Consider the following 26547-nt stretch of genomic DNA (forward strand, 5'->3'; position numbering starts at 1 on the left):
CTCGCTGTTGTTAACTCGGCTATAATCGAGTAAGCGGTGCCTACGCCAGTAAAGAAGAAGAAGAAGAAGAAGAAGAATGATGACTAACGCCAAGTTTTGTTGTGTTCTAAAAGTTCAGCGTCAAAACTGTTGGATTTGCCTAAAATGGCGCTGCAACAGCTGCGATTGTTTCTTGAACACGAAAATATGGGTCTTCGTACGATACTTTCACATTCGCCAAACATGTTTACCAACCTCATAATGTTCCATCAACTCATGGTAGTGCCGCCAAAATTCCGTCTGAATTGGAATTGAACTGCACTGCAAATCATGGTAGCGCAGCACTATCCAAACCCTCTTTTCGTGTTTCTCAATCATTCATTTTTAAAAAACTTGAATAATAGTCTGCCAAATAAAATAAAAGTACAGTCGATTACTCACACAGAAAAAAAGTTATTACGGTTTGTTTTTGTAGCACGATTCGTGCGTCACACTGCATTTCTTCAAAAACGAACCCTGCACACAATGCTTGATCAATGCTTTTTCGTGCCTAAATTGAAGGATATTGATGTGGACGATCTCCGGTTCCAACAAGATGGAGCTACATATCTCACAGCCAACGAATCCCACAATTTATTTAAGGGAACTTTTAGTGAGCGCATTATCTCGCGTCGTGCACCTGTAGCGTGGTCTCCAAGATCGTTCAAGTTCACGCCACGGGACTATTTTTTGTAACGTTATGTTGGTCAATTGTCCATGTACATAAGGACTAGATGATTGACTTCTTGAAACAGAATATTCGGCTCATTATTGCTGACATACCCCAATCGATGCAAAAAGTGGTCTGAAGTGGTCTGAAAATGGGCGTCTTAACTGCAATTTGTTCGAGCCATTTTTCCGAAATTATTTTTAAGCGTAATGGCAAACTCTTATTTTCCTGATAAAGTTTAATTTTTCACCATAACAATCAATTATACTTATGCGTTTTTTTTCTTCCTGAAAACCGCATGTCTAAAAAAATTCACTTTATTATAGTAGACGTCTTACGATCGGTTCTGAACGCTATATGTATCTCTGCATATAAGTACATATGTACATATGTATGTATTCTTGGCTAAACCATAACTTATCGATTTCCTTCTTTATTAGAAGTCTTGATTTCGCCATTTGCTGGTTGAAACCAGGTTCTCATATAATTTCTACGAAAAATGGAGGTATAGACAAAGTTAACTATGTCAGCACAAACTTTGGCTTACTGAAGATACTATATATTTTGTGCTTCAGTGGGTATTTAGTGTTTATCCTCCTACATAAGTATGTATACTGATTTTATTTACTCGCCGAGAAATGTTTACCTCATTTAGTTGAAGGTCATTATGGCGAACGTAAACTTAATCTCTCGTATTTATTTTTTATGATATTCGAGGCACGAGCTGAATTGTTTGGTATGAGTTTTGGACTTTCAATTACAGTTATCGAATTTCATCTGTATGCATATACATACATACATACATATATATGGCGTTATCTGTCTGCTTTTTACTGTTTTTACTGTTTTTTCGTTTTTTATCGTTAATCAAACTTGTTGACTCTTGTGTGTAATTCGATTTTGTTGATTGGCGCAAAATTTGATTTCATGAGTGTTTGTAAACATACATGCGTATGTGGCTAAGTATGTTTGTCTGTATGAACACTTTCACTGATGATTTGCAATATTAGTTTTGTATGTACCATATATTTACATGTATATGGTAAAGTTTAGCTTTTGGCGTAAATGAATGTACTGTGAAAAATTAATTGCGTAATGATATTCTATTGCAGACAATTAAGGCAGCACATAATTTTCTAATTATTCGAGTGATCAAAGCAAAATTCAAAAGCTATTGAGGAATATTGTGATATGATCACTTATATATAATAATTTTTTTAATTTTTTTAAAACAAGGGCATAACTCACATTGAAAAAGATAAGTAGACACACACTAATTGATACAATTTGTCATTCTTAAACACAGTGGCGTAGCTATACCTTCGGGCGCCCGGGGCCAAGGAAGTTCTGCCGGTCCCCTTTATCTACCTAACTACAAGTTTCATGAGGTGGCTCGAACAAAAGTGAATTTTTACAAAATATCTTCGATATTAAATATATAAAATTTAGGAACTAGAAGCCACCCAAATTCTGAAGTTCCAAAATTCTCACAATACGATTTTTGAGAAAATTGATAGTAAATTTACAAGACATCTTATTAAAAGCTATAGAAAAAACCCATATCCACAATTTGCAGAAATTTTTGCCCGAATTGGAGTTTTTAAATACCATTTTTGAAAATTTGGAGAAATAAAAGTATTTGTTACATTCAAAGCAAAGGGTAACTGTGAGAGTGGCATGTCGCTAGACAAAGCTAGAAAAGTGCATCTTTAAGCTCTATCACTATTTTTAAGAAAGATATAAGCCAAAAGATATAAGACAAATTCAAAGACTGAAGAGTATTCGAGTAAAAATTAATATTTTTCATTGTTATTCAGATTATTACATTGTGAGTGTACTACTCTTTATCTTTTATAATAAATTTTGTAAAAAAATTTGTGAAAGTATTTTTCTGAATATTAAAAAACAGCGAAGATCGTTTTGCCGCCCCCCAAGACGTTGCGCCCGGGGCGACGGCCCCCTTCGCTCCCCCCTAGCTACGTTACTGCTTAAATAGAAGCTAAAAAGCTAGTGGGAGCCTCAGTGGGTGCTCAGCAATGTTTTCCTCGGCCATTATCTTTATAGATCATTTTAAAAAGTTTTCTTTTTAGATTCTGACATTTTATATTATTCATAAAAATCTCTAAGTCGTATGGTCTTTTAGAATATTAATATTTAAAAGATAATTATTTTCCTGTAAGACTACCAGTATTCACTCAAGCCATTAATGATGATGATTCTATGAAATGCAAAACATCTGAAACGAAGCTGATAAAATTTCTTATATACTCCTATGGGCAAAAAATAGTAAGACTTTTTATCTAAATTTCGCACATAAACCCTTTCGTCGAATTTTTTTCTCGGTAAGTTTGACTGCCAGTGACATCTGCGCTAAATGTCACATCAAAATAATAATTATTATTATTTAGTATACACGTGCCTTTCTGAACTACATAAAGTGCATTCGCCGGTTAATACGATGAGTGAAATTATTCAACAAAATTTATTTTGTATGCGGAATCAAATACCTGAATCTGGTACCTAACTCTTCAGAATGTTGGAAGGGGACGTCGGTGAAAACTTTTGTCACGAGCAGGTGTTTTTGATTGGTAAAAATTATTCAAAGAGGCTCGAAAATGCGTTGACGACGAACAAAGTCCAGGACGGCCATCAATATCAACTGATGCCCAACACATCAATATAATAAAGAAATTGGTGCTTGATAATCGACGATTAACAGTCGGAGATCTTACTGACAATGCTGGAATATCGAAAGTATCAGTGAAAGCCATTTTGAAAGATCAGAAAGATTAAAGCACGACTGGTGCCAAAATCTCTAAATTGTGCAAAAGAATGCTTTTCGGCTATCACGATGTCATGAAACGTATTATTACTGGCGCTGAGTCTTGGATCTATCCTTATGACCCGGAAACAGACGATTAATCGGTCGCATATGGTGGCCGAAAAAAACTTCATAAAAGTAGGTTAAACAATATTGATTATTCTTTGATTATCGAGGCATGGTGCATTTCGAATTCCATCCAACCGGCCAAACTGTTAACAAGGAGTACTATTTGAGTATTATGCTTCATTTGCGCGAAGCTATTCGTAAAAAGAGGCCAGAATTATGGACCGACAACTCGGTTTTTGCACCACGGTAATGGACTGTTGGATATTGCATTGATTCTATTTGAGTTTTTCACCAAATTTTCAATGAATACCGTGCCGCAACCATTGTATTTGCCTGATCCAGCTCCGTGCGCCTTCTGGCTTTTCAGTAAACTCAAACGACCGCTCCGGGAAACCGTTTTGAGTCATTTGAAGATATAAAACGTGAATTGCTACGAGCATTTAAGGCTATTCCCAAAATTGACTTTAACAACTGTTTCGAGGATTGGAAAAAACGTTGGCACTTGTGTATTGGGGCGACGGGAGTTTACTTTGAAAGGGACGACATAGATTTTGAAGAATTAATTACGAATTTTAAAATTATATCTTACTATATTTTGCTGAGTATATGAGTTTGAGACGACAAAATGTAAATCCTTGAGCTCAAAATATATATATGTATATGAACTGATTCTAGATCTTGTCATCTCCGATCAGAAAACAGAAAGCTGGTAGGAGCCTTAGCAAGAGTTCAAAAATTTTATTATTTGCTTTTATTTTATTAGGCCATTGTTTTAAACGCTGATATGCTTTATGTTCAGATGAAGATACGATTAAATTTAGAATTCTGGAGATTACAACAGTTCGTATCGTTACTTTTCTTTATAATGCGTTTGACAGAAAAATAACTATGCGCTAACAGAAAATTAAACTAATTGGGAGAAATACTTTGTTCATAATTTGAATGAAAATTTTACATAAAGGGGAGTAAAATTGTATTTATCATTCATGGATCTTACAATATATCATGCTGGAAATATTTTTTTGTTTTCCTGAAAGCTCGAAATCGCTAGAATTATATTACGCTAAGATAAAGATCGAATTGCCTCTACTGTCTAACCTAGTTTAGTTCTTATTATAAATACTATATATAATATTTCACATTCCCAACTTTTAGTCGATTCATTATTTGAAGAGCCTTTAAAAAAATAGCAGATTGACTGTTAGAAGCACTATAGCCAGTGGAAGCATATTTAAGGGGCACGTTTGGTGTGAGCTTTAAAGAAATCGATTTTTTCCTTTCCGTTAATAATTATTTAGTTTAATTAAACCGATATCTCAAATAATTTTCAAGTAACAGATCTCTAGGGTAAGGTCGAAAGTTACAATCAGCTTAAATAGTTTATCTTTCGATAAAGCGTTTTTCTCAAAACTACATTTTTCAAATTAGCTTTAGTGATGATGCGGAGACAAAAGATCCGACTATTTTTGATTTTTTTCTCCAACTTTTGTATACAGTTCTTCATACAATGACTACCAGTTTTTTGATCTCATCAAAAGTCCAATTTTGGCAGTTAAAAACGACCAAAAATTCAAATTTTTTTGTAAATGCTGTCACACTTATGACGTAAAACTCGAAATACCCGACATATCACTTTTACATATATATATGTATGTGTACATATATATACATATGTCGGTTCTGGTGAAGTCCAGTGTTTTACGAAATTCTCAATACAATGGGAAAAAAGGAAGATTTCAAAAAATTGGCTTTCTAAGTTATGTCTTTTCGATTCGAAGCAGGATAGGTATTTTCCGCCATTAATGAGGTAAACAAAAATTATTGAAAATATTAGCAGTCGAACAACAAACTGAAAATAGCATTTACATAATTCTTGAGGACAATACAAAGTTCGAAAATGCCCAGACGATTATTATCAAAACTATTTGTTTCCTGTCACTGCGTTCAACATGTGAGCGCCAAAATTTTGTTATGTTTTGCGCGTCAAATACACCGTAAATACGTTTATTACGCTGACCTGTAAATATATTTACATACATACATATCTGCATATACTCGTATAACATGTAATTACATACAGACATGCAGTTGAATTATGAAAATTTACATTTCGGCACGCTTCGAAAATGCCAAAAAAATTTTGGTATACTCAGTATGTATTCGCGTTTGCCAAAGTTCGCATTTCTTTGCAAAAGCCCGTCAATTTAAATTAATAAAATATATAATTATTAAATAATTATAATTATTATTTGAATTAAAATTAACTTTTAAAATTGTTATTTGAATATTCAATTGTGACACTTGTGGTAAAAAAGTGTTGAAAAATAATAGAGTTTCGAAAAAGTTGTTATGCTGGTATGTATCGATAAGTACTGCTGTATTGAGTATTAATGGGAGAAAAGTTAAGAGTTGTGAATACGGAATAACGTAATTAATGAATGTGAGTCTCAAAAACTGGGTTTTGTTTGATGATTTCTGATTAAAAAGGTATAAACAAGTGGAGGAGTATTTGTGTCAATAGAAAAATCAGAAACCTCTCTGATGGAATTTGTGTCAATAGAAAAATCAGAAACCTCTCTGATGGAATAAGTATGATTTAATGAAATTACACAAAAAATATAATTTGTAGGAATTTGAATTTATGTAAAATGTGTTCTATTTAAATATTTTTAAATCCTGTTCAGGGTATAAATACAGCTAGCATAAAAACAGAAAGGAATTAACCTCAAATCGCCAGCTTGGGGGTGGTGAGTGGCGAATCGAACTCACAACTGGTATAAATGATATTAGGTGATATAATCATATAGAAATATACATATTTATTTCCCTTTTTCTATAAATTTTTTATGGACATCAATTAGTTCCCAAATCTTTTAAGGGCTTACATGGGTTTCCTCGGGTAAAACAGTATTTTTTCAATAATTTTTTTCTCATATAAAAATTAAGTATTTTATTAAATTTTTTATTATTACAAACGTACATTATTGACAAACAAATTCTGAGATTTTTGGAAAAAAAAATATTTTAAACTAGGCTATTGCGACGCCATCTCCGGTGACTCTCGGAAAAAAGATGCGCTCACGTTGGCTAAAATATTTGTTTTAGTTAAAATCTTAGACTTAGAACTTGGACGAAGAAAAAAAAAGCTGAAAATTGGATTTTTGGCAGACACTTTTACAAAAAAATGAAAATTTCGCGACATTTTTTTTTAAATAGTTGTAAACGGGAAAAAAATCCTTCCTCCAAGTCTTTAAGAATTGTAACTCAAAGGCCTGTGTAAAATTTCTTCAAGATCGGTTGAGTAGTTCTCGCGAAGTCTTGCCAACCAACTTCAAAATTATATATGTAGCTAGCCTCGAGCGCTCAAGTTCTCAAGGCTTTAACTCAACTTAAAAATTTAAGACAATATTCTCTGAGGGTATTGTAGAAGTTAATAAGAAAATAAAAAAGTCAATTTTTTAAAATCCGTAAACTCATGTAATCTGTAAAAATGGTAATTGAAGTAAGACACGAAAAAATCACTAGATTTCATGGCAATTTTGACTTTTAGCTGTCTTCGATATTAAATTTTGTATATTCGTTAATCGAACAACAACAGTTATAAAACAAACATACTGGCATAATTAACAAATGCTGTCTTTTCTTAGATATGCCAAGCCATTGAAAATGATGAAACGAAGAAACAGTTAGTATAAATTTCATATATTGGACAAGGTGAATAAAGAAAGTATCTCTGTTGAGATAATTGATTCAAGATGGAATAGCAAATTTGTATACTATTTTCTCTTCTAACATGATTACAACTGACTTGCTTTGTTTTCTGTTGTTTCACAAGTTTCTTATAAGAGGACGGACTACGGAGCTAGCAATGAGTACATTGAAGACGTTCTTTACTACACTAGACCAAATTTATTATAAAAAAAATAATCCAAGCATTTAATTTTCAAAATTTGACACTTCACCAAAAAGATGTTCTCAAACACTATAAATATTATGATTTTTAATTCAGGGTCACAAAAGAACTGCAATAATATAGGGAAGTGTGTAAAAATTGAAAGTGTTTAACTATCCGATCCCTGTTGAAACTTTTATTGTTGATTTTTTTCTAACAGTCAAAGTAATCGGCATATGAAGCCAATCGGGAAATCCAAAAAGTTTATAGAGGTGCTACCCCAAATGAAACAGCGTGCCTTAATTGGTTTCGTTGCTTTAAAAACGGCGATTTCGATATTAACGACAGTCCGCATGAAGGAAGGACAATAACCTTCTAAGACAGTGAATTGGAGACGTTGTTCGATGAGGATCCGTGTCGAACGCAAGAAGAGCTTGTTTCAGCATTGTGAGTAACGCACCAAACCATTTCAGAGCGACTACATGAGCTCGAAATGTTTCAGAAAAAAGTTGTTTGGGTACCTAAACCTACCTAAAACCTACCTGAAAACGTTTAAATGGGAAGTTCTACCCTGCCGTTCGCCAGACGGCATCGAAAAATTCTTGTTTCTTGAATAGCGTCACAAGATGAACAGTTTTATCGTTGTATTGTACTGAAAACTTTTTTATTTGTCGAGTTATCTTCATCTTATTTGTGAAGGATTTTCTAGCTTCGGTGCAGCCGAAAATGAAAATCAAAAATCACGAATGCCTAATGCCATCCTTTTCTTACTTTTTCTTTAAGTTAAACCTTTTATGGTCTACAGCGGTACACAAATTACACAATTGAAGTAATCTTTAATTTATTTTTATTTTGACAGACATCAAGTTTCCATTAACTTATTTAAGTGGCAAATAATTAAAATCTAGTAAATATGTACATAGAAACATCGTTGCATTTTAAAACAATAAAACCGAACAGAGAGCTCGAGTGATCTATTTTTACCTTTGTGTAAATTGTTTAGACTGCAAAGTGATGTTGTGCGAAACCGGGGTACATACATATATGTATAACTAAGTACATAAATAGACAATTATTCAAAGTTGTCAGAGAGGTGTGAAAAAGCCTGTCATTTGAAAAATATGCTTCGCACAAGGCAAGTGATATTTATGGGTTGTCGAATGAATTCGAGGCGAGTGACTCATAATTTACATTTGTTTGGATATTTAAATGATTTCAGAAACGCATTTCGAAAAATAATTATAAAACCAATTTATATTTTTTTACAAAGCTTTCTCTAACAGTTAAACTTCTAAAAAGTTTTTGTGAAACATTCTCAAAAATATCTATAAACCTTCAGTACTCAATTGCTTTCTAATATCTTCTGAACATAGGTGACATATGTATGTATTTCTTCAAATCAGAGAGGTGCTGAGGGCAAAATTTAAATTTGTCAAAGCTTATTTGTCTAGGTTCCTAACTGGTTTAACGACATCTATTCCTTGGTTCCTACTTTCTCTTGCTAGTAAATACAATATAAGTATTTGACGAGTGTTCGATTCATAAACTTATCTGCTGGTGAAGGCGCCACTTAAAGAATTCGTTATTGCTGAAAGTATGGACTACGGAACTTCTGGTTGCAATACATACATATAGTATATGTTAAAAAATCGGAAGTTTCGAAAACCATTTTTATGAATTGTTTAACGGTTTTTTAAAATATTAATAAACTTGTTTGAGCTTTCATCACACAAAATTCTTTTGTGTGGATATATAAATTTTTGAAATAGTTTGAAAGGTTTTTAATTGTTTTTCATAAATGAATTTTTTAACAAAATGTAAGACGTTGCCATATGTGGTAGATAGGATTTAAAAAATTAGGAAAATTATTGCGAGATTAATTTGTATTTGAAGAAATATTATTTGGAAGGTGTTTTTGAAAAACTTTTACTAAACAGAGTTGCCACTTGGCGTAAAATAATTTTTTTTTGAACCAACAAAGATTTTTATCAAGATTTTTGCAAAAATCATGTAAGATTTACTTGATCAGATTTATAACTTTGTGTGAAAGATTTTTAATTGTAGATTGTTTATACAAAATGTGAGACGTTGTCACATGTGATAGATAGGATTTAAAACACTATGAAAATTATTGCGAGATCACATTGTTATTTAAAGAAATGTTATTTGTATAGCGTTTTTTTTTTTAATTTTTTCGACAGAGTTGCCACTTGACATAAAATAAAAAAATTTTTGAACCATTGAATATTATTAACAAGATTTTTTCGGAAAAGTTTTTTATAAAACAGTGTTGCCACCCGATTTTAAATAAATAATTATGTAAACTAGTGAAATTAGTTCTAGTTAGCTACAGTTAAGATTAAAGATATTTTAATAGGCTGTTGCTTACGTATATAGAATATCTTATTAAACAGTGTTGCCACCTCACTACAAATAAAACCTAACAAGATTTTTGCACAATTTCATTTAACAAAGTTGCCACCTGATTTGGAATAAATAAATATGCAAACCAAAGAAGTTAGTTCAAAATTTCGATAAGCTATAGGTAAAATTTTAAAATTAAAATAAATACAGTTTATTATATCTTATAAAACAGAATTGCCACCTGACTACAAATAAATCTTTCTTTCAACTAATGGAGTTTGGCTAGCAAGATTTTTTCGAACAATTTTTATTAAGTAGTGTTGCCACCTGATTTTAAATAAAATGACATCAAAACTAAATGAATTAGTTAGAAATTTCAGTAAAATATATGTAAACTAATGGAAATTGGCTAGCAAAATTTTTGGGAACAATTTTATTTAACAGAGTTGCCAATTGATTAGAAATAAAAAATACCCTAACTAACAAAATTTGTTAAGAAATTTATTAAAATATAGATAAAGAATTTAAACAAATTTCTTAAATTTTCATTTATGTGTACTTTATGCTGGCGTTGCCACACTTCTGTATTATTTATATTCATATCAGTCTAGAACTACCTCAGGTTGTTCAACAGAGCAATTTTCAATAAAAGTTACGAAAAAAATAAAACAAAAAGTTGACGTTGCCACCTGTTCGCAAATACCAATTAGTTGTAAATATAAAAGTTACAAAAATAAATACAACTATAAATATTTAAAAATAAACATTAATAGAAAAAGCAGCATCTTTAAATTTACTTGGCATAGGAAATACATACATACATATGTACATTTTTCGTGTCAGCACTCGGTTAGTTAATGGTTAATGGTGTGTGGCTAAATGTTAGTTGGGTTGAAAGCAAAATGAATTGTGCCCATATGTACTTATGTATGTGCTTTGCTTGAATCAACAACAAGAGACTAAGAACTGCAAATAATTAGAAATATACATACATATATGTACATATATGTATATATGTATGTATGTATTACAAGTGATTGTAAGCATGTCTGTACACAGTCACACATACACATATGCTTGTTTCTCCTATTTTTCTCTCTTTAATTATATTTCTATTTTATAATTTGCGCCATTTCCGGTGCACTCGAACGTAACGGTGTATTTATGAAAAACAAAAATGTGTATGTACATACAATGGCGGTGTTTTAATTTGCCCATAAATACTATATTTTTATAGCAAAGTTATATTTGTATGTATGTATCTTGTATCTGTGCTTGTGTGTCATATGCCGGTCTTGCAGGGCTTTGTGTGTCAAAAGCACGAGGTAAGATTTTGTTGATCGCCTAACATCAATTCTACACAAAATTTATCATACAAATATGTATATACATATGTACATATGTATGTATACATGCCTGTACGTGTATATGTATATACATGTGTATGTTTGCATTTATTTAAGTTAATGTCCAATGCTCGACTTAGCAACATGCCAAGTGGTCTGCAAATGGCCAAACCGCAAAAACACACACACGAACTTAAAATCAAATGCAGAAACGTGATCAAAATGAACGCCAAAAATAAAAAAAAAAATAAAAAATAAACAAAAAACCAAAAGGGAAAAGCAACAAAAACCAACAAAAACTATTTAAGAATTCGAGAGAACTCATATTTGTGGGCCAACAACTGGCGGGTGCCCCGCCAAATGAAATGGAGCAAGTGACTGTTAAGCATGTGTGCCAAAAATTAAAAGCTACAATAACAAAAACAAATTATTGTAGATATAACAGAAAAAAGTTGCGATTTTAAGAAAACAACAACTGCAAGTGGGCAGCACGCCCCTTCCACACAAACACTAATACAACTATTTATTTACTTTGAGGCATGTGAGCGCTCTGGATTTGAAATTATGTACACAGGCATGTACATACTTATAACAAATATATGTATATGTATATGTATATACATATGCATGTGTATGTACATATATAAGTATGTGGCATTTTCAGAAAATATTTGCGCTTCAATTATTTGCTCAAAGCCCAACAACTTCCAGAAAAATAACTTTTACATGCGCCTCTGTGCTTAAATGCAGTATGTAGATAGCTACTATGTATGTATGTGTATTTGTGCAAATATTTTTGTAAATATTTCTTGTATTTGCTCTTTCGAAACTGCCTAATTTTGGCAAAAGCAGCTGTTATTTGTTTAGACAACTCTCAGCAGCCGCGAAGAAGAGATTTTGACACCTTTGCTTAGCACTTGTAATTATGTACACAAACATGCAAACGCATATACATATATAAACATATATATACATACATATATAATATAGTCTCGTGATCATTAGGTTCGGTATTTATTGCAAACAACAACTAACACACACGGACATCCAGGCGAATACATACGTATGTAGATATTTATGTAGATAAAGGGGATTTCAATATGGATGGCTATTAGCTAGAGGTATACGTTTTATTGATATTATATTTAGAAACTAAAAAAAACAAGAAAAAACGTTAACTTCGGCTGCAGCGAAGCTAATATACCCTTCCCAGGTGCATTTCTTTTATTAACTACATGTTCAGTTTGTATGGCAGCTATATGCTATAGTTAACCGATCTGATCAATTTCTTCGGCGATTATGTTATTACCTTAAGCAGTAATCCATGTCAAATTTCGTGACGATACCACGTCAAATGCGAAAGTTTTCCATACAAGCCCTTGATTTCGATCGTTCGGTTTGTATGACAACTATATGCTGTAGTGGGCCGATCTGAACAATTTCTTCGGACATTACATTGTTGCCTTAGAAAATAACCTGTGCCAACTTTCGTGAAGATACGTTGTCAAATGTGAAAGTTTTCCACACAATAACTTGATTGCGATCGTTCAGTTTGTATGGCAGCTGTATGTTATAGTGGTCCGATATCAGCAGTTCCGACAAATGAGCAGCTTCTTGAAGAGAAAATGACGTTTGCAAAATTTCAAAACGAAAACTTAAAAACTAAGGGACTAGTTCGCATACATATAGTCTGACAGACAGTCAGTCAGACATGGCTAAATCGATTCAACTCAAAATACTGATCATTTATAAATATACTTTATAGGGTCTCCGACGCTTCGTTTTGGGTGTTGCAAACTTTGTGGCAAACTTAATATACCCTATTCAGGGTATAAAAATAGTTAATATCAAAAAAACTTACACAATGTTCGCCTTTTGAAGCAAACCAATCAGACACCAAATTTTCGACTTCTGCGTAGCAATCCAAGTGCTGCTCAACCAATGCAGGTACCATCGATGAAAACAAATGGTAATCGGAAGGCGCCAAGTCTGTTGAATACGGCGGGTGGGGTAGCAGCTCCTAGCCAAGTACTCTGATTGTATCCTGAATCGATTTTTCTTTGTCGGCAGGTGCATTATCGTGTAATAAAAATACTTTGCCGTCTCTTCTGGCCCATTATGATCGTTTTTAGATTAATACATCGATCAAATTGATAACATGTTGCCTATGTTGTCTGTAGCCATTAGCATTAGCAGGTTTCACCAGTTTTAAGAAGCTCATGATATACCATACCCTTCTGATTCCACCAAAAAACAAAGCATTGCGTTCTAACTGAATCGATCGGTTTTGGCAGTCATTGTTAATGGTCGTCCCGGATTAAACCATGAATTCTTAAAAATAAATCTATTTTACATTGCCAGTGACAGTTCGATGCAAAAATGTTTTTTTTCGTGTCTTTGGGGCAAAATTTCACAGGCTTTTTTTCGGGTTTCCATTTGTCTTTAATTCAGTTCATGTGGCATCCATTTTTCATACTTTTGGATCTTTACCATAGCTTTCAAACGGCCTGGAAATTGTTTTTTGTACAATACTTCGCTGGATAACATTTGCTTTTGACACAAACCATCATCTTCATCCAATATTGCTTCAAACTTGTTTGTAGGTCTTCAACGTTCTTCATTTCTCACATCAAAATCAAAATCTCTGAACCGTTGAAACCTTTTCTTGCAGGTTGCTTCTGATAGAGTATGCTCACTATATGCCTCGTCAAGCATTCGAAGCGACTCTGCAACACTTTTCTTCAAAATCATACGATTTTTTGAGCAACATTATTAGGTGTTTGTATATACGCGAACTAGTCTCTCAGCTTTTGAGGTATCGATCTGGAATGTTACAATGTCCTTTTCTCTTCAGAAAGCTATTCATTCGTCAGAACCACCGATATCGGACTGCCATGACATAATGCTTCCATATATACTGAACGATCAAAATAAAATTCTTGTGCGGAAACCTTTTTTATTTGGTGATATATCTTCATGAAATTCCGGTGGAATTATTGGCTTAGGCAACGTTCTAAAACTCTGAAGAAGTTATTCAAATTGGATCACTATAACATATAGCTGACATACAAACTGAACTATCGGAATCAAGTGCTTGTTTGGAACACTTTTTTTTATTTGACGATATTCCTTCGCGAAATTTGGCATGGACTGATGTCGAAGGCAGCGGTGCAATCTGTGAAGAAATTGTGCAGGTTGGCCAAATATAGCTTATAGCTTTCATACCAGTCAAATTATTATGATTTGTATTTTTCAAGGGCATTGCTGCTTCCCTTGAATCGGAAGTTAACGTTTTTTCTCGTTCTTTTTTTAATAATGTCCATTTCTCTAAGACTTAGTGTCAACTGTCGCTAATGCAGAACCCTGTATATAAAAATTAATGCACTTTACACTTTGCTCTTTGCACATTTGTTTAAAAACTTATGCATTCAGCTGTGACATTTATATTTCTGTCGTTGTTTTTTTGGGTATTTTGACAAGTTGAAAACAATATGAATATAAAAAAATCAAATAAATCTTTTGTGCAGCTCTTGACATTGACATTTAGACATGACTTTTGCGCTGTATTTGTAGTATTATTTGTTGTTATTTATATTTTGTTTTGTAGTCAGGTCACCGCAGATAAATGTTTTACACTTTAAAGCATAGATAGATTTTTGAAGAAGAGTCAGTTAAGTTCTTCCAAGAATTTGACTATATTTTTTATAATTACATACATACATAAGTATATACTTATATGCATACGTATGCAGATTAAAACCTCATTCATCGTTTGCGAAATCCACTCATTATTCATTTCATTTATCACGACGTGCTACTCGCAGAACTCGTAGAACACTTAGTAGCTGTTTACTGATGTCAACTGAAGATAAATATTATATTAAGTCACACATTTTCGATACCTTGTGCTATTTTTGACAAATGCAAAAGAAAAACAAATCTTAGAGCAGGTGGCAAAATTTGGCAATGACTGAAATTAGCACAAGAAAGAACTTGTTGAGGGACTTTACTGCGAGAACCTGCCAAAGTACATACATATACTATATATGTATGTATGTACATATGTACATATGTATATCCGTAAGAGATAATAAATCAACTTGTTCGCTCGAGTACTTAGTAACCAACTGAATATTTCTAATCTCTTTTAGAGCACTCAATAAAGCGGATTTCCATCCGGTTTTTAAGAATTTCACAATCTTAGGTTTATTTACCAAATAATTTTTACAACGAATACACCTTCATTGTTTAGTCTAAGTATATAAAAGGTGATCCATTTCGAGATTCCCTACTTTTAAAAAAGAAAAAGCACAGAAACTTCAAATTTAATGATGAATGTTTGTTATCGTCCGAAAGAACATTCATATTCATTTATGTTCTGAAGATTATCTCTTTGAAATATTGGCCGTGACTAGGTCAGATGTTCCATTTGTTGAGTCCAATTTTCGATGACTTGTTCGAGCATTTCGACTGGTAACTGGCGAGTGACACGAGTGATGTTTCGCTCTAAGGCCTCAATCGAAGCGGCATTGTCCGTATAGAATTTAGATTTTCCATATCATAACAGGAAAAATTCTAATGTTGTGATATCACACGATCTTACTGGCCAATCGATCGGCCTAAAACGTGAAAATATCTGCTTACTGAAGTGTTTTCTCAATAAATCCATTGATTGGTTCGATATGTGCGAATTACCGCCGTCTTGATGAAACCAAAAGTCACTGAGATCACGAGCTTCACTTTCAGACATCAAATTGTCGGTTATCACGGCGCAATAACGGTCACCATTGACGGTTACGTTCTTACCGGCTTCTTTTTTGAAGAAATATGAACCGATGATGCCACCGGCCTACAAACCACACCAAACCGTAGTTTTTTCTGTATGAATTGGCAGCTGTTGAATCTCTTCAGAATGCTCTTCGTCCCAAATGCGGCAATTTCGCTTGTTTTAAGCCAGAAATTGGCGTCATCACTGATTAAAATTCCGCTCGAAAACGTCGGATCTGCTTGGAAGCTTTCAAGAGCCCACAGAGCGAAGCGATGTCGCTTGGGTAGGGCGAGCGGCTTCAGTTCTTGCACAGGCGCTATTTTGTACGCTTTCAATTTAAGATCTCGACGTAAAATGCTCCAAATCGTTCCATACGTCAGTCCTGCTATATTTTCTTCTCTGCAATAATGAATGCTGGGTCTTAAGATTTTCATCTACCTAAAATAGTTTTGTACCTAAGTAAATAAACAAAATAGAAAATTCCTGTGTTCTGTTATTGCTTCTCAATGAATTGAAAGAGTTTACTAATCGGTTTTAAAACTCACAACCTATCAAATGATAGAACGCCATGACTATGATTGTGTATCCTTTACTTAATCTTTTAATTATCTTTTAAATTTTTCCAGTAACACTTTAATTTTTGCTCATATATAGGAATAGAATGTGTACGTTTTTATCGCCCTTCGGCTTAAATTTTATTTTCATTTCCGCCAGGCGAAATTAAGCAAGCAAATGAAGGTCAAAACGTATACGGAATACATGTAGATGCTTCACAGGCATACAAAAACTGTACATATACATACATACATAATAAGTGAATGCTCATGAAACCGTTATGCCAATTTTTGCCAATACTTTTTTTCGCCTTATTTTGTCTTAATAACTCAATGTCGAACAATGTTGCATTGTTGTTGCTTGTGTTTACATTTGTACTATACATAAGTATGTATATATTATATATGTATATGTATATGTATATAATGTATCAATTTATATATATGTATATAGATTGCAATGTATATATGTATGATACAATTCCTGCTGCCTTCTATCATATTCTCTAACACTTTACTACTCACTCATGACGGCACACAATAGCGTCCGTCAGATGTGATGACTTTATCGATTCATTATTGGTGTTATTGCAAAATGATAAAAGAATGATAGACAAATTAAGTTAATTGTTGTACAGCAAACTAATTGGCAGTGAGCGTGAAGATGATTTCAAGCGATATGAGGATGACAGAGAATGGAAATATATAGTATATGTAGTATAGGTAAACTTTTTGGACGTCGGCAGCTAATGTCACACCTACTTCTCTTCAAATTCATAGACTGTGTGAAACTGTTATCAGAATTAATAAAGACTTTTTCCACAACAGCTGCCAAACTTGGAAAAAAGTCTTGCACAAGTATCTAAAACGGAGTTCTAAACTTATGTTCCCTATAAAAAAAAATTTTACTGTTATGCCCTCCTGCTTGGAGTCATATCAGTTGTAATACTCCTGAAATCCCGACTAGTGATATCAAAACTTGTCTTTGGTTTTTGCAATTGAAACAGAAAACTCCTAGAAATATTTCCGGTGGCTACTCCAAAATACAATGAACCATTTTTTGATATTCTGCATGCAGATTTCTTAATCAGCAACTGGTGAAATTCCATAAGCTTTGTTCAGTAACGAATCGAACAAACAGCTGGTATAAATGAAAGATATTGGCATAATCTTGTAGATACAGAATTTTAATGGGTTGTATCATTATACTGAGATCTCTACCGGACAAAAATTATAGTTTCAGAACAGTTTAAAGCAAGTGTTAAATAAGCCACTTTCTTATAGCGTTTTAAAGGTCTTGAGTGTTTCTTTTTCAACATAGTCTATGGAACTATTTTATACCGTTACTGATATTCTGATATATATAGCGAATCGTACAAAAAACTGGTATAAATGAAAGAGGTTTGCATATTTTTTTATGTACAGAATTAAAAGGAGTTTGTGCCATTTGACTGAGATCTCTGACTGAGGACTATGGACAGTTTAGGCGAATTGTTAACTTAGTTAAATAAATTTTGTTAACTAACTTGCACTCGCTCTTTCAATTGGTCATTTAAAGAGAGCCTTACATGTACATATGTATATTTTAAATTAGGGTAATAGACCAGTTCAGAAGAACTTAAAAATGATAAAAATTGAAAGAAATTCATAGTTCGCTGAAACCCATTGGAAAGGAAAGATAAAATAATAAAAATGAGGAGAATTTTAATGAGATCTATATAAAAAAGTTATATGGTAAATTTGTAGGCAATACAAAGATCGACAACTTTTGTATTAACGTCTTTTTACATAACCTCAACATTTATGTGATAAAATCAACTATCGAAGTTTTTAGGTTTTTTTATCTTTATCTTTTGATTTAACTTTATATTCAACTTCATCTTTATCTTTATTTTTATCTTTATCTCTATCATTTATCTATATCTATATCTTTATCTTTATCGTTATCTTTATCTTTATATTTATATTTATCTCTATCTCTATCTTTATCTTTATCTGTATCTTTATCTATATCTTTATCTTTATCTTTATCTTTATCTTTATCTTTATCTTTATCTTTATCTTTATCTTTATCTTTATCTTTATCTTTATCTTTATCTTTATCTTTATCTTTATCTTTATCTTTATCTTTATCTTTATCTTTATCTTTATCTTTATCTTTATCTTTATCTTTATCTTTATCTTTATCTTTATCTTTATCTTTATCTTTATCTTTATCTTTATCTTTATCTTTATCTTTTTCTTTATCTTTATCTTTATCTTTATCTTTATCTTTATCTTTATCTTTATCTTTATCTTTATCTTTATCTTTATCTTTATCTTTATCTTTATCTTTATCTTTATCTTTATCTTTATCTTTATCTTTATCTTTATCTTTATCTTTATCTTTATCTTTATCTTTATCTTTACCTTTATCTTTATCTGTATCTTTATCTACATCCTTATCTTTATCTTTATCATTACCTTTACCTTTACCTTTACCTTTATCTTTATCTTTGTATATTCATATGTATATTCAAACTTGTCTACAATAATTTCCACTCACTCAATCACCCTTCACTTGTTGTTTTTTTCAAAGCGCTCAGTCGCTCCAAATCTTTTTTATCTCATGACATTTTTTTACGCGCATTACAAAGCTGCTAGACGGTGACGATGGCCTATTTGACATTTAACCTTTGTCGGCAAATGTGCACAAATTACAGTAATCGGTAAGCGGCTTAGACAGGGCGCGACTCGGAACACTTTTGCTCATTTCACAAATTACAAGGAATGAGCAAGAAAAGCAAATGAGAGGTTGAGAGAAGAGAAAATAAGGAAAGCATAAACAATTTCCTGCAGCGTCACAGACAGACATAGACAAGCATAAGTAGATATGTCATGAAATATATCAGTAATGCGGTGTCTGTCTACGACGGTTCTCATATATTATTATTTTTACATATATTCCATATATAAGTACATATGTATTTATGAACGTATGTATATTTATATATTTTTTGATATCAAATTTCAAGTAATCATTATTGTAATTTCCTCTGTTGTTTTTTGCAGAAACGCCTACGCGCCGCTCCATTGTTAAATCTAGTGTTTGCCAATCGGAAATTGTCCTTTTACGATACCAGCCACACTCCCGGCAGAGATGACGGCATGCGGTAAATATACTACATATGCATATACACACACATATATATATAAATAAATATATACTTATAAAAAAAAGGATTCAGAACCTTGTATAACACCTAATATTTTTGTTGGGTTTACAAAGCACAACAAATATCAGTTTCGTTTAATGCTAATTTATAAATAAACAAAGCTTTAGCTAATACAACAAAAACTGTTTTAAAGCGCATAAAGCAACTAATTTTGCAGTTTCAAAAAATATGCTAAACTTTGTTAATATTTTTTGTTATTGTGTTATATTTCTTATTTTTTATTGCTTGCTTTCAAATTGTTTGTCGTTTGGTGTGCGAATTATTATTAATATAATGTTTTCTTGGTGACAGTGGAGCTGTGACGTCACGCTGAATGTCTACCGTTACCGATTTTTATCCCCAAACCCTTCATTGCTCAGTAGGGTTACATAAATTGTACATAAAAAACTTTATAAAATCATTAAAACTCTATGTATGGAAGTATATATTTAAGTCTACATATTTGTTGCATACTTTTAGGTGATTATGACACTTTTTAAGAACATTAGAAGTCTGAATGAAAATATTGACTCTGATGCTTTCCAAAAACTGGAAGGGCTTCGACAAATTTTTATGAAAATTAATATGAATTTTTGAACAAACGTCAACTACTATTATATAGGAGTTCTATGACTAATAGAAATGAATAAATACGACAAAACTTACCATAGAAGACTTTTACCACGACCTTGCCTTTGAAGTTTAAGGCTCACTTAGTTGTTGCTACCGATTTCAACTACATTCGAAATCCAAGCCAATCGATATTTTAGTAATTGTGGTTAGATTCAGTTTTATTTCTATTCCCAGCAGTTTGGAAGGCTTTGAGTTCGCAAGGCGTGGCAATCAATAAAGAATTGCTGAAATGATTTCATTTCGTCTTCTTCTATACAGCTTCTGTATAAACACCGATAGAGCAATGACCTCTTAAAACCCTCATAATTAGCAAGAGTACTGAGGGCAAAAAGACGACTCGCACGCTTACGATCGATCTTGGCCCAAAAGGATCTTGTGACAGCGCCTTACTGAAAGCAAAAAGCTCGATCGATTTTCGCCAAAGGGATCTCACGACAGCCTATGAACCGATGGTAGTGCAACGCTGGCCCAGTTCCCGCGAAGCCCAACTATCCAGCAGTAGAACATACGAGCACCGACCCGTTCCCATTACCCTTCCTTAACAACTTACCAGCTTTACAGTTGTCTGCTATTCCTCTATGTCCTGGCATACATAATAGTCTTATAACACAAGTCACTCGCTACCATTTATAATTAGGTTAGGCATTCCTTAACCAGCCTTGAAGGCACGATTAGTGTGCTCAAGGCTAGTATCGCTGCTCTGCTATCAGAGAGGACATCACTTCTCTGAAGGAGGCTGAATACCGTCTTAATGTCAGCAAACTCGACTTGAAAAACACTGCAATAGTCAAGAAGTCTGAACTGAAGTTGATAGAGGGATCCTGACAATATGATGCTACACCAAGCTTCTCCCCAAACTTTGACCAATACGTAGAAAAGTTCACCCCTCACCAATGGCTCCTTCCTACCCACAGCTCACTTGCCGGTATATTTGCAGACAAAAGGCCCACCCAGTTTGGTTAAGAGACTCCATGATCCAAAAGAACTGGTATAAAGTCAAAGCATTTAGAAACCCAGATTCTCTGAGTCTGATAGGAACTTTCGCAGCCACACCCTTTCCGACTATATGACATTAAGCACAATATGCAAAATGGCATTAAGTGCCATGGAGTGGACCTTAGTGCACCGCATATGCTGATAAGTACCGCTAGTTGAACGCACTCGAGCATTCTTACAAAAATTGTTTTTTCTAGAGCGTTCCGCCAATAAAGTCCATAAGACTCCGTACAACATAATGGATTTGACTATGGTGTTGTAGAAGCTCAGGACTACTTTCGGTTAGAGATCCCACCTTTTGTCAATAGTTCCTCTTCAGCAGTACAAGGTAATCAACGCCTTCTTTGATGTATTCTGTATTCGGAAATACACGGAACTCAAGAACTTTCCTTCGACCATGAGTGCTACATTGTCTGCCTGGGAAATCACCCGGCAGCCATGATCCTCAAGCTTTTCCGGCCGGTCGTTGACGCCCATAATCCACAGAAGAAAAGAAAGAACTCCCCCTTGTGCGGTTGCCCTACTCACATTTTGCCGAGCATATGCCCTATCTCATTCTGTTACGACTAAAAATAAGCTGTTTGTGGTTCGATTCAACCTCAAAACCGTCCAGAGCAGTGACAACTGCTTTTGCTATTGAAAGCTCACTCTATATCAATGAAGATCCGAACAGCGAATTCCTTAAGCCTTATGTCTTCTTCAAGCCATAAGGTTCATTGAACCGCTAATGAAACAATTGGTCCTCAGATGAGGTCTGTAATAAGATATCAATTCAGTGTCGATTGCTAGAAAAAGCGAAGTCAACTATTATTTGTAAACGTGACTATCATCGAAAGCGGAGTATCCAAGTTCAAAGAGGAAAGGTGCAGAAACAAATTCCACTTGACTTTTAGAAATCTTCAAAACACATATATTGGTCTACTTAAAATAAAAAAAAAATATAAATATAAATTTAAACAGAAAACTGCAAAAATATCTCATTTGTCTAAAAGCAAAAGCCATTTTTGGCACTTTCAAGGGCATAACATCGTCCATTCAATCAATTTGTAGTTTAATTGATTTGCCAGTGACTCTGCAACACTATGACAATTCATTACTTCCATGACGATACTGCATTAAATGCGCAAATATTTAATAGATCAATATTAAACAGAAAGCGCTTCGTCAAGCTTGATTGATTGATTGAAAGCACTACATACATATCAAGCAAAGAACACGCCTTGATTGATGCGGCAATCGGCAAACTATTAAAAGTCGCAGAAAGTGATACTTTTCAAGCGAAATTGATATATATTTGCAATATAAAGATACATAATACAATCTCTCAAACACGACGTGACTGCGTGTAAATATTGGGAATTAGCCAAGGCAAATATTTCAGGTGGCAGGCAGACTCATTTATAGACAAGGCACTATGTGCGAATCATATGCTTGAGCTAATTTTAAGCCGAGATTTATTTTTATACTTAACACATTTATAAATAAAATCACGGTGTGCAAAAATAGACAGTCTTGACACTGCGGCTTAGCGACTTGGCGAAAATGCTGCTATTTTTAGCAGCGCTCTCCTAACCTACCAAAAGCAAATATTTTTGTGGCGGCACCAAGCGCCTGACTCGGATCAAACCGTGCGAAATTATTTATATACTTACCTAACAATAGATTTTATTGCCAAACAAATTGTAGCAGCACAACAACATTGTCGGAGGGATGGCAATGTAGACTTTGTTTATATGCTTAGTGCCTTGTGTATATATACATATATATGTATCTATATATATATTATAAAGTGTCAGATATTTCCTTTTATGTCACAAATTTCCTGACCATGAATGTGATGTTTCTTATATAACCACTGCTATTTCCCCAAACACTTATGTACCCATATAAACCAAGTTGCAAATAAATACATAGCTGATTTAGCCATGATCGTCTGGTTATTTTTGAGATATCGCTGCACACGTTTTTTTCTTTCCAAAAATGTCCTTGCAGGACAAGATATCTTCACAAAATTTGACAAAGGCTATTGCTCAAGACAACCAAACTATGTATTCCAACACCAAAACCGACGTCAGGATCGAGAAGGACCTTTCAGAGCCGTTCGATACCAAGCGAGGCTTCAGAAAAGGTGACTCCTTATCGTGTGACTTCTTCAATCTACTGCTGGAGAGAATAATTCCAGCTGATTCGAGAAGGCACTGGCCTCAACAACCGTGGCATTTGTTCTGCTTTCTCCAGACTAAATGAGGAAGCGAAGCAAATGGGTCTGTGAGGGAACGAGGGCAAGATGAAATATCTCCAGTCATCAAACTAACAGTATTTTGACAGTCATAACTTCGAAGTTGAAGATAATTTCGTCTATCTTGAAACCAGCATTAACACCAACAAGAATGTCAGCCTCGAAATCCAACGCAGAATAACTCTTGCCAAGAGGTACTACTTCGGCAATTGAGAAGTAAAGTCCTCTCTCGACGAATAAAAACCAAATTCTACAAGTCGCGACGTATACCGCAGTCGATGAAACTATGAACACTAGAGATATATGACGACATTGACATAGCTCAGCGTATTAAGAGGAAGCGGCTACGATAGCTAGGTCATGCCGTCCGAATAGATGAAAAAACTCCAGCTCTGAGGGTATTCGACACAGTACCCGCTGGGTGAATTAGAGGAAGACTTCCACTCCGTTAGGAAGACCAGGTGAACACGGATCTGGCTACACCTGGAATCTCCAATGACCGCAAACAGCGAAAAAAAGAAACGAATGGCGTGCTGTTGTAAACTAGGCTGTAACAGCGTAAGCGGCGTCAGCAAAGAAGAAAAATTTGGACCCAGAGGTCGTCCACAGCGACATTCTCCACTTCTGGCACGAATCATGGCTATAGCGTTCTCCATTGACTGTAACATAACGGCCAATTTCATTTTTGTAGAAATATAGGCTAAAGACTCCTCTGCCCATAGAAATCACAAAACGGGCTTCAATTTTGCACGAGTTGTTATCCCAAAAACCAAGATCCTCCATAAAGTGAATGGGCAAAGTTACAATTTTTGTGGACGATGGCGGGTGAGCTCATCCGGGCCTTTTTCGGCACTCAGCTTCGCAGCAGCAATAGAGTTTTCGGTGCACACTGTCCGGCGTTTCTGAGAATACGAAATATACATTAGAGTATTCGCGTTGCGAAATCGTATTATAAAACAAAATATAATAAACAGCTGCCAGAAAGATAAACTTCGAAAAAACTATATCTTCATTGGAAACCACAAGCCTAAAACAGACAGCCGTTATGTATTTTCTCTCCGAACTATCCTTCTGAGTGTTCCTGATGCGGGAATATACTGTCTAGAGTTAAACAAAGGCAGCTTATTAAGTTGCCGGATGACTGCAATATATTTCAAGCTGAGATGTTTGCCATAGCGAAAGCTGCGGAGCTGGCGTCTAATCTACCTGCAGGCAATATCCGGGTCAACATCTACGTAGACAACCAAGCAGCAATCAAGGCAGTAATGTTGTATCGCATATCGGCCAGAAGTGTCATGGGAAGCAGGGCGGCAGTGGAAAGTGTTGCCAGAAGCAAGCTATTTCACTTCTACTGTGTGCCCGACGACAAAGGCATCGGGTGCGAGATTGCCAAGAATGGTGTAGGGCTAACATCCGAAAACGTGATCAACATTGGAAAACCCATGCATTGCCTTTACGATGATCTGGACAGAAGCATGTTAGAGAAAATTAAAACGCGATGGAACGAGCTACCTGGGGGCAAAACAAAATTCCTATTCCCACTCGATAGAAGAGACTGTAGGAACATGATCGAAATACTAACTGGTCACTGTCTGGTGGCGATACACGCCCGCAGCATGAGGCTGACAGATCGAGAAGACTGCAGAAAATGTTTAGAGCAGGACACAAGGGAAATAATGGTTCATCACTTGTGCACTTGTTCCGAATTGGCAAGACAACGCTGTAAGCATCTAGGTTCCCCACGATATGATACACTGGAGGAGGTATCGATAGTGATGACACAGGCATCCTAAAGGGAGGCTACTCCTTATGGATCTAGTAACTGAACTCCATCTGGTAGCGCAAAGAACCAAACTGGTGTATGCGTAGCTTATTGGTCTACCAGATGAATCTAACCTAACCTAACTTAATATAACCTGTTCAGAGTATAAAAAATATATATTATATTTTCTTATATCGCTAATGAACTTGTAAGAGTTCCTGGGCAGTTGGCAACCCTTGCCGAAAACAAAAAAATATAAAAAATGAAATCCATACGACTATGAACGTTTGTGTTTTGTTAACCAAGCAGCTGAGTTTCACTCAAATCCTAACAAACCACTCATACTGCTTGGTTGTTGAAATGCAGACCAGCCATTGCTTCACCTAACGACAGCAGCCGGCAATTTGTAGCAGCTAGCGTGACCGCACGTCCAAATTGATAACGGAATGTGCATTTAATTTGTAAACAAAGCACTCACTATTTTTAGAACATTCAAGTGGGTGAATAAATATATTTGACAATTTAAGATGGTTATAAATTATGAGCAAACACCTGTGCGACGGACTGTACTCGTATTTGGGAATTTTAATATAAAAAAAATTTATATAAAAATCTCTAATATGCTTCAAACGCATTTCACTTGAAAACACTGCGTACTAGCGGCTATCAAGTTGTTTTCAATTAGTGCCTCAAATATGTTTTCTTTGTTGCATAGCATATTGTGCTGCCCATAAATCTTATTTGTCTGCGTTTTGGAATAACAAAACGAAAATAGGGATGTTGATTTGTGGATGAAGCAACAACATGTTTTTCCTTTGATAAAATTATTAAATATTAAAAAAATGTACTTCCAAAGAGTATTGCTTTAAAAACAAATATTTTGCAAAATAATTAACGTTTCTAATTAACACAGTACACGCGAGGAAACCGATTTGATTTAGTTACTTTTTATAGCAAAAATATTATTGTTCTGAAAATTACTAAATAACTAACGGCAAATATATGTACGCCATAAAGACAAGCGGCAGTGTGGAGATTGGAAAATCCATGAATTTTTCTTCCACAATTCCGACCGATTTCGACAAATATTCTCACGCCAATGCTTTAATGCGACCAATTAGAACTCCGTCTGTCCCTCCGAAACAAATATTATATTTATAATTTATTATATTTTTTTTGCTCCTTATTCAATGCTTTATAAAGAGTTTTACAGTGATCGGA

The 26547-nt window shown here is 34.2% G+C and overlaps 1 protein-coding gene across 3 annotated transcripts in view; it reads left to right on the forward strand.

The window, feature by feature from the left end:
• The window catches only part of LOC120771403 (glutaminase liver isoform, mitochondrial), a 60767-nt gene that overhangs the window by 13242 nt on the left and 20978 nt on the right, over positions 1-26547 (forward strand). For all 3 annotated transcript variants that reach the window (XM_040099375.1, XM_040099376.1, XM_040099377.1), the window contains exon 2: positions 19554-19654. In XM_040099375.1, the coding sequence (XP_039955309.1) occupies positions 19554-19654 (101 nt within the window). The remainder of the gene's footprint in view (positions 1-19553; positions 19655-26547) is intronic.

Source organism: Bactrocera tryoni, chromosome 3 (genome assembly GCF_016617805.1).
Source record: "Bactrocera tryoni isolate S06 chromosome 3, CSIRO_BtryS06_freeze2, whole genome shotgun sequence".
Lineage (NCBI taxonomy): Eukaryota > Metazoa > Arthropoda > Insecta > Diptera > Tephritidae > Bactrocera > Bactrocera tryoni.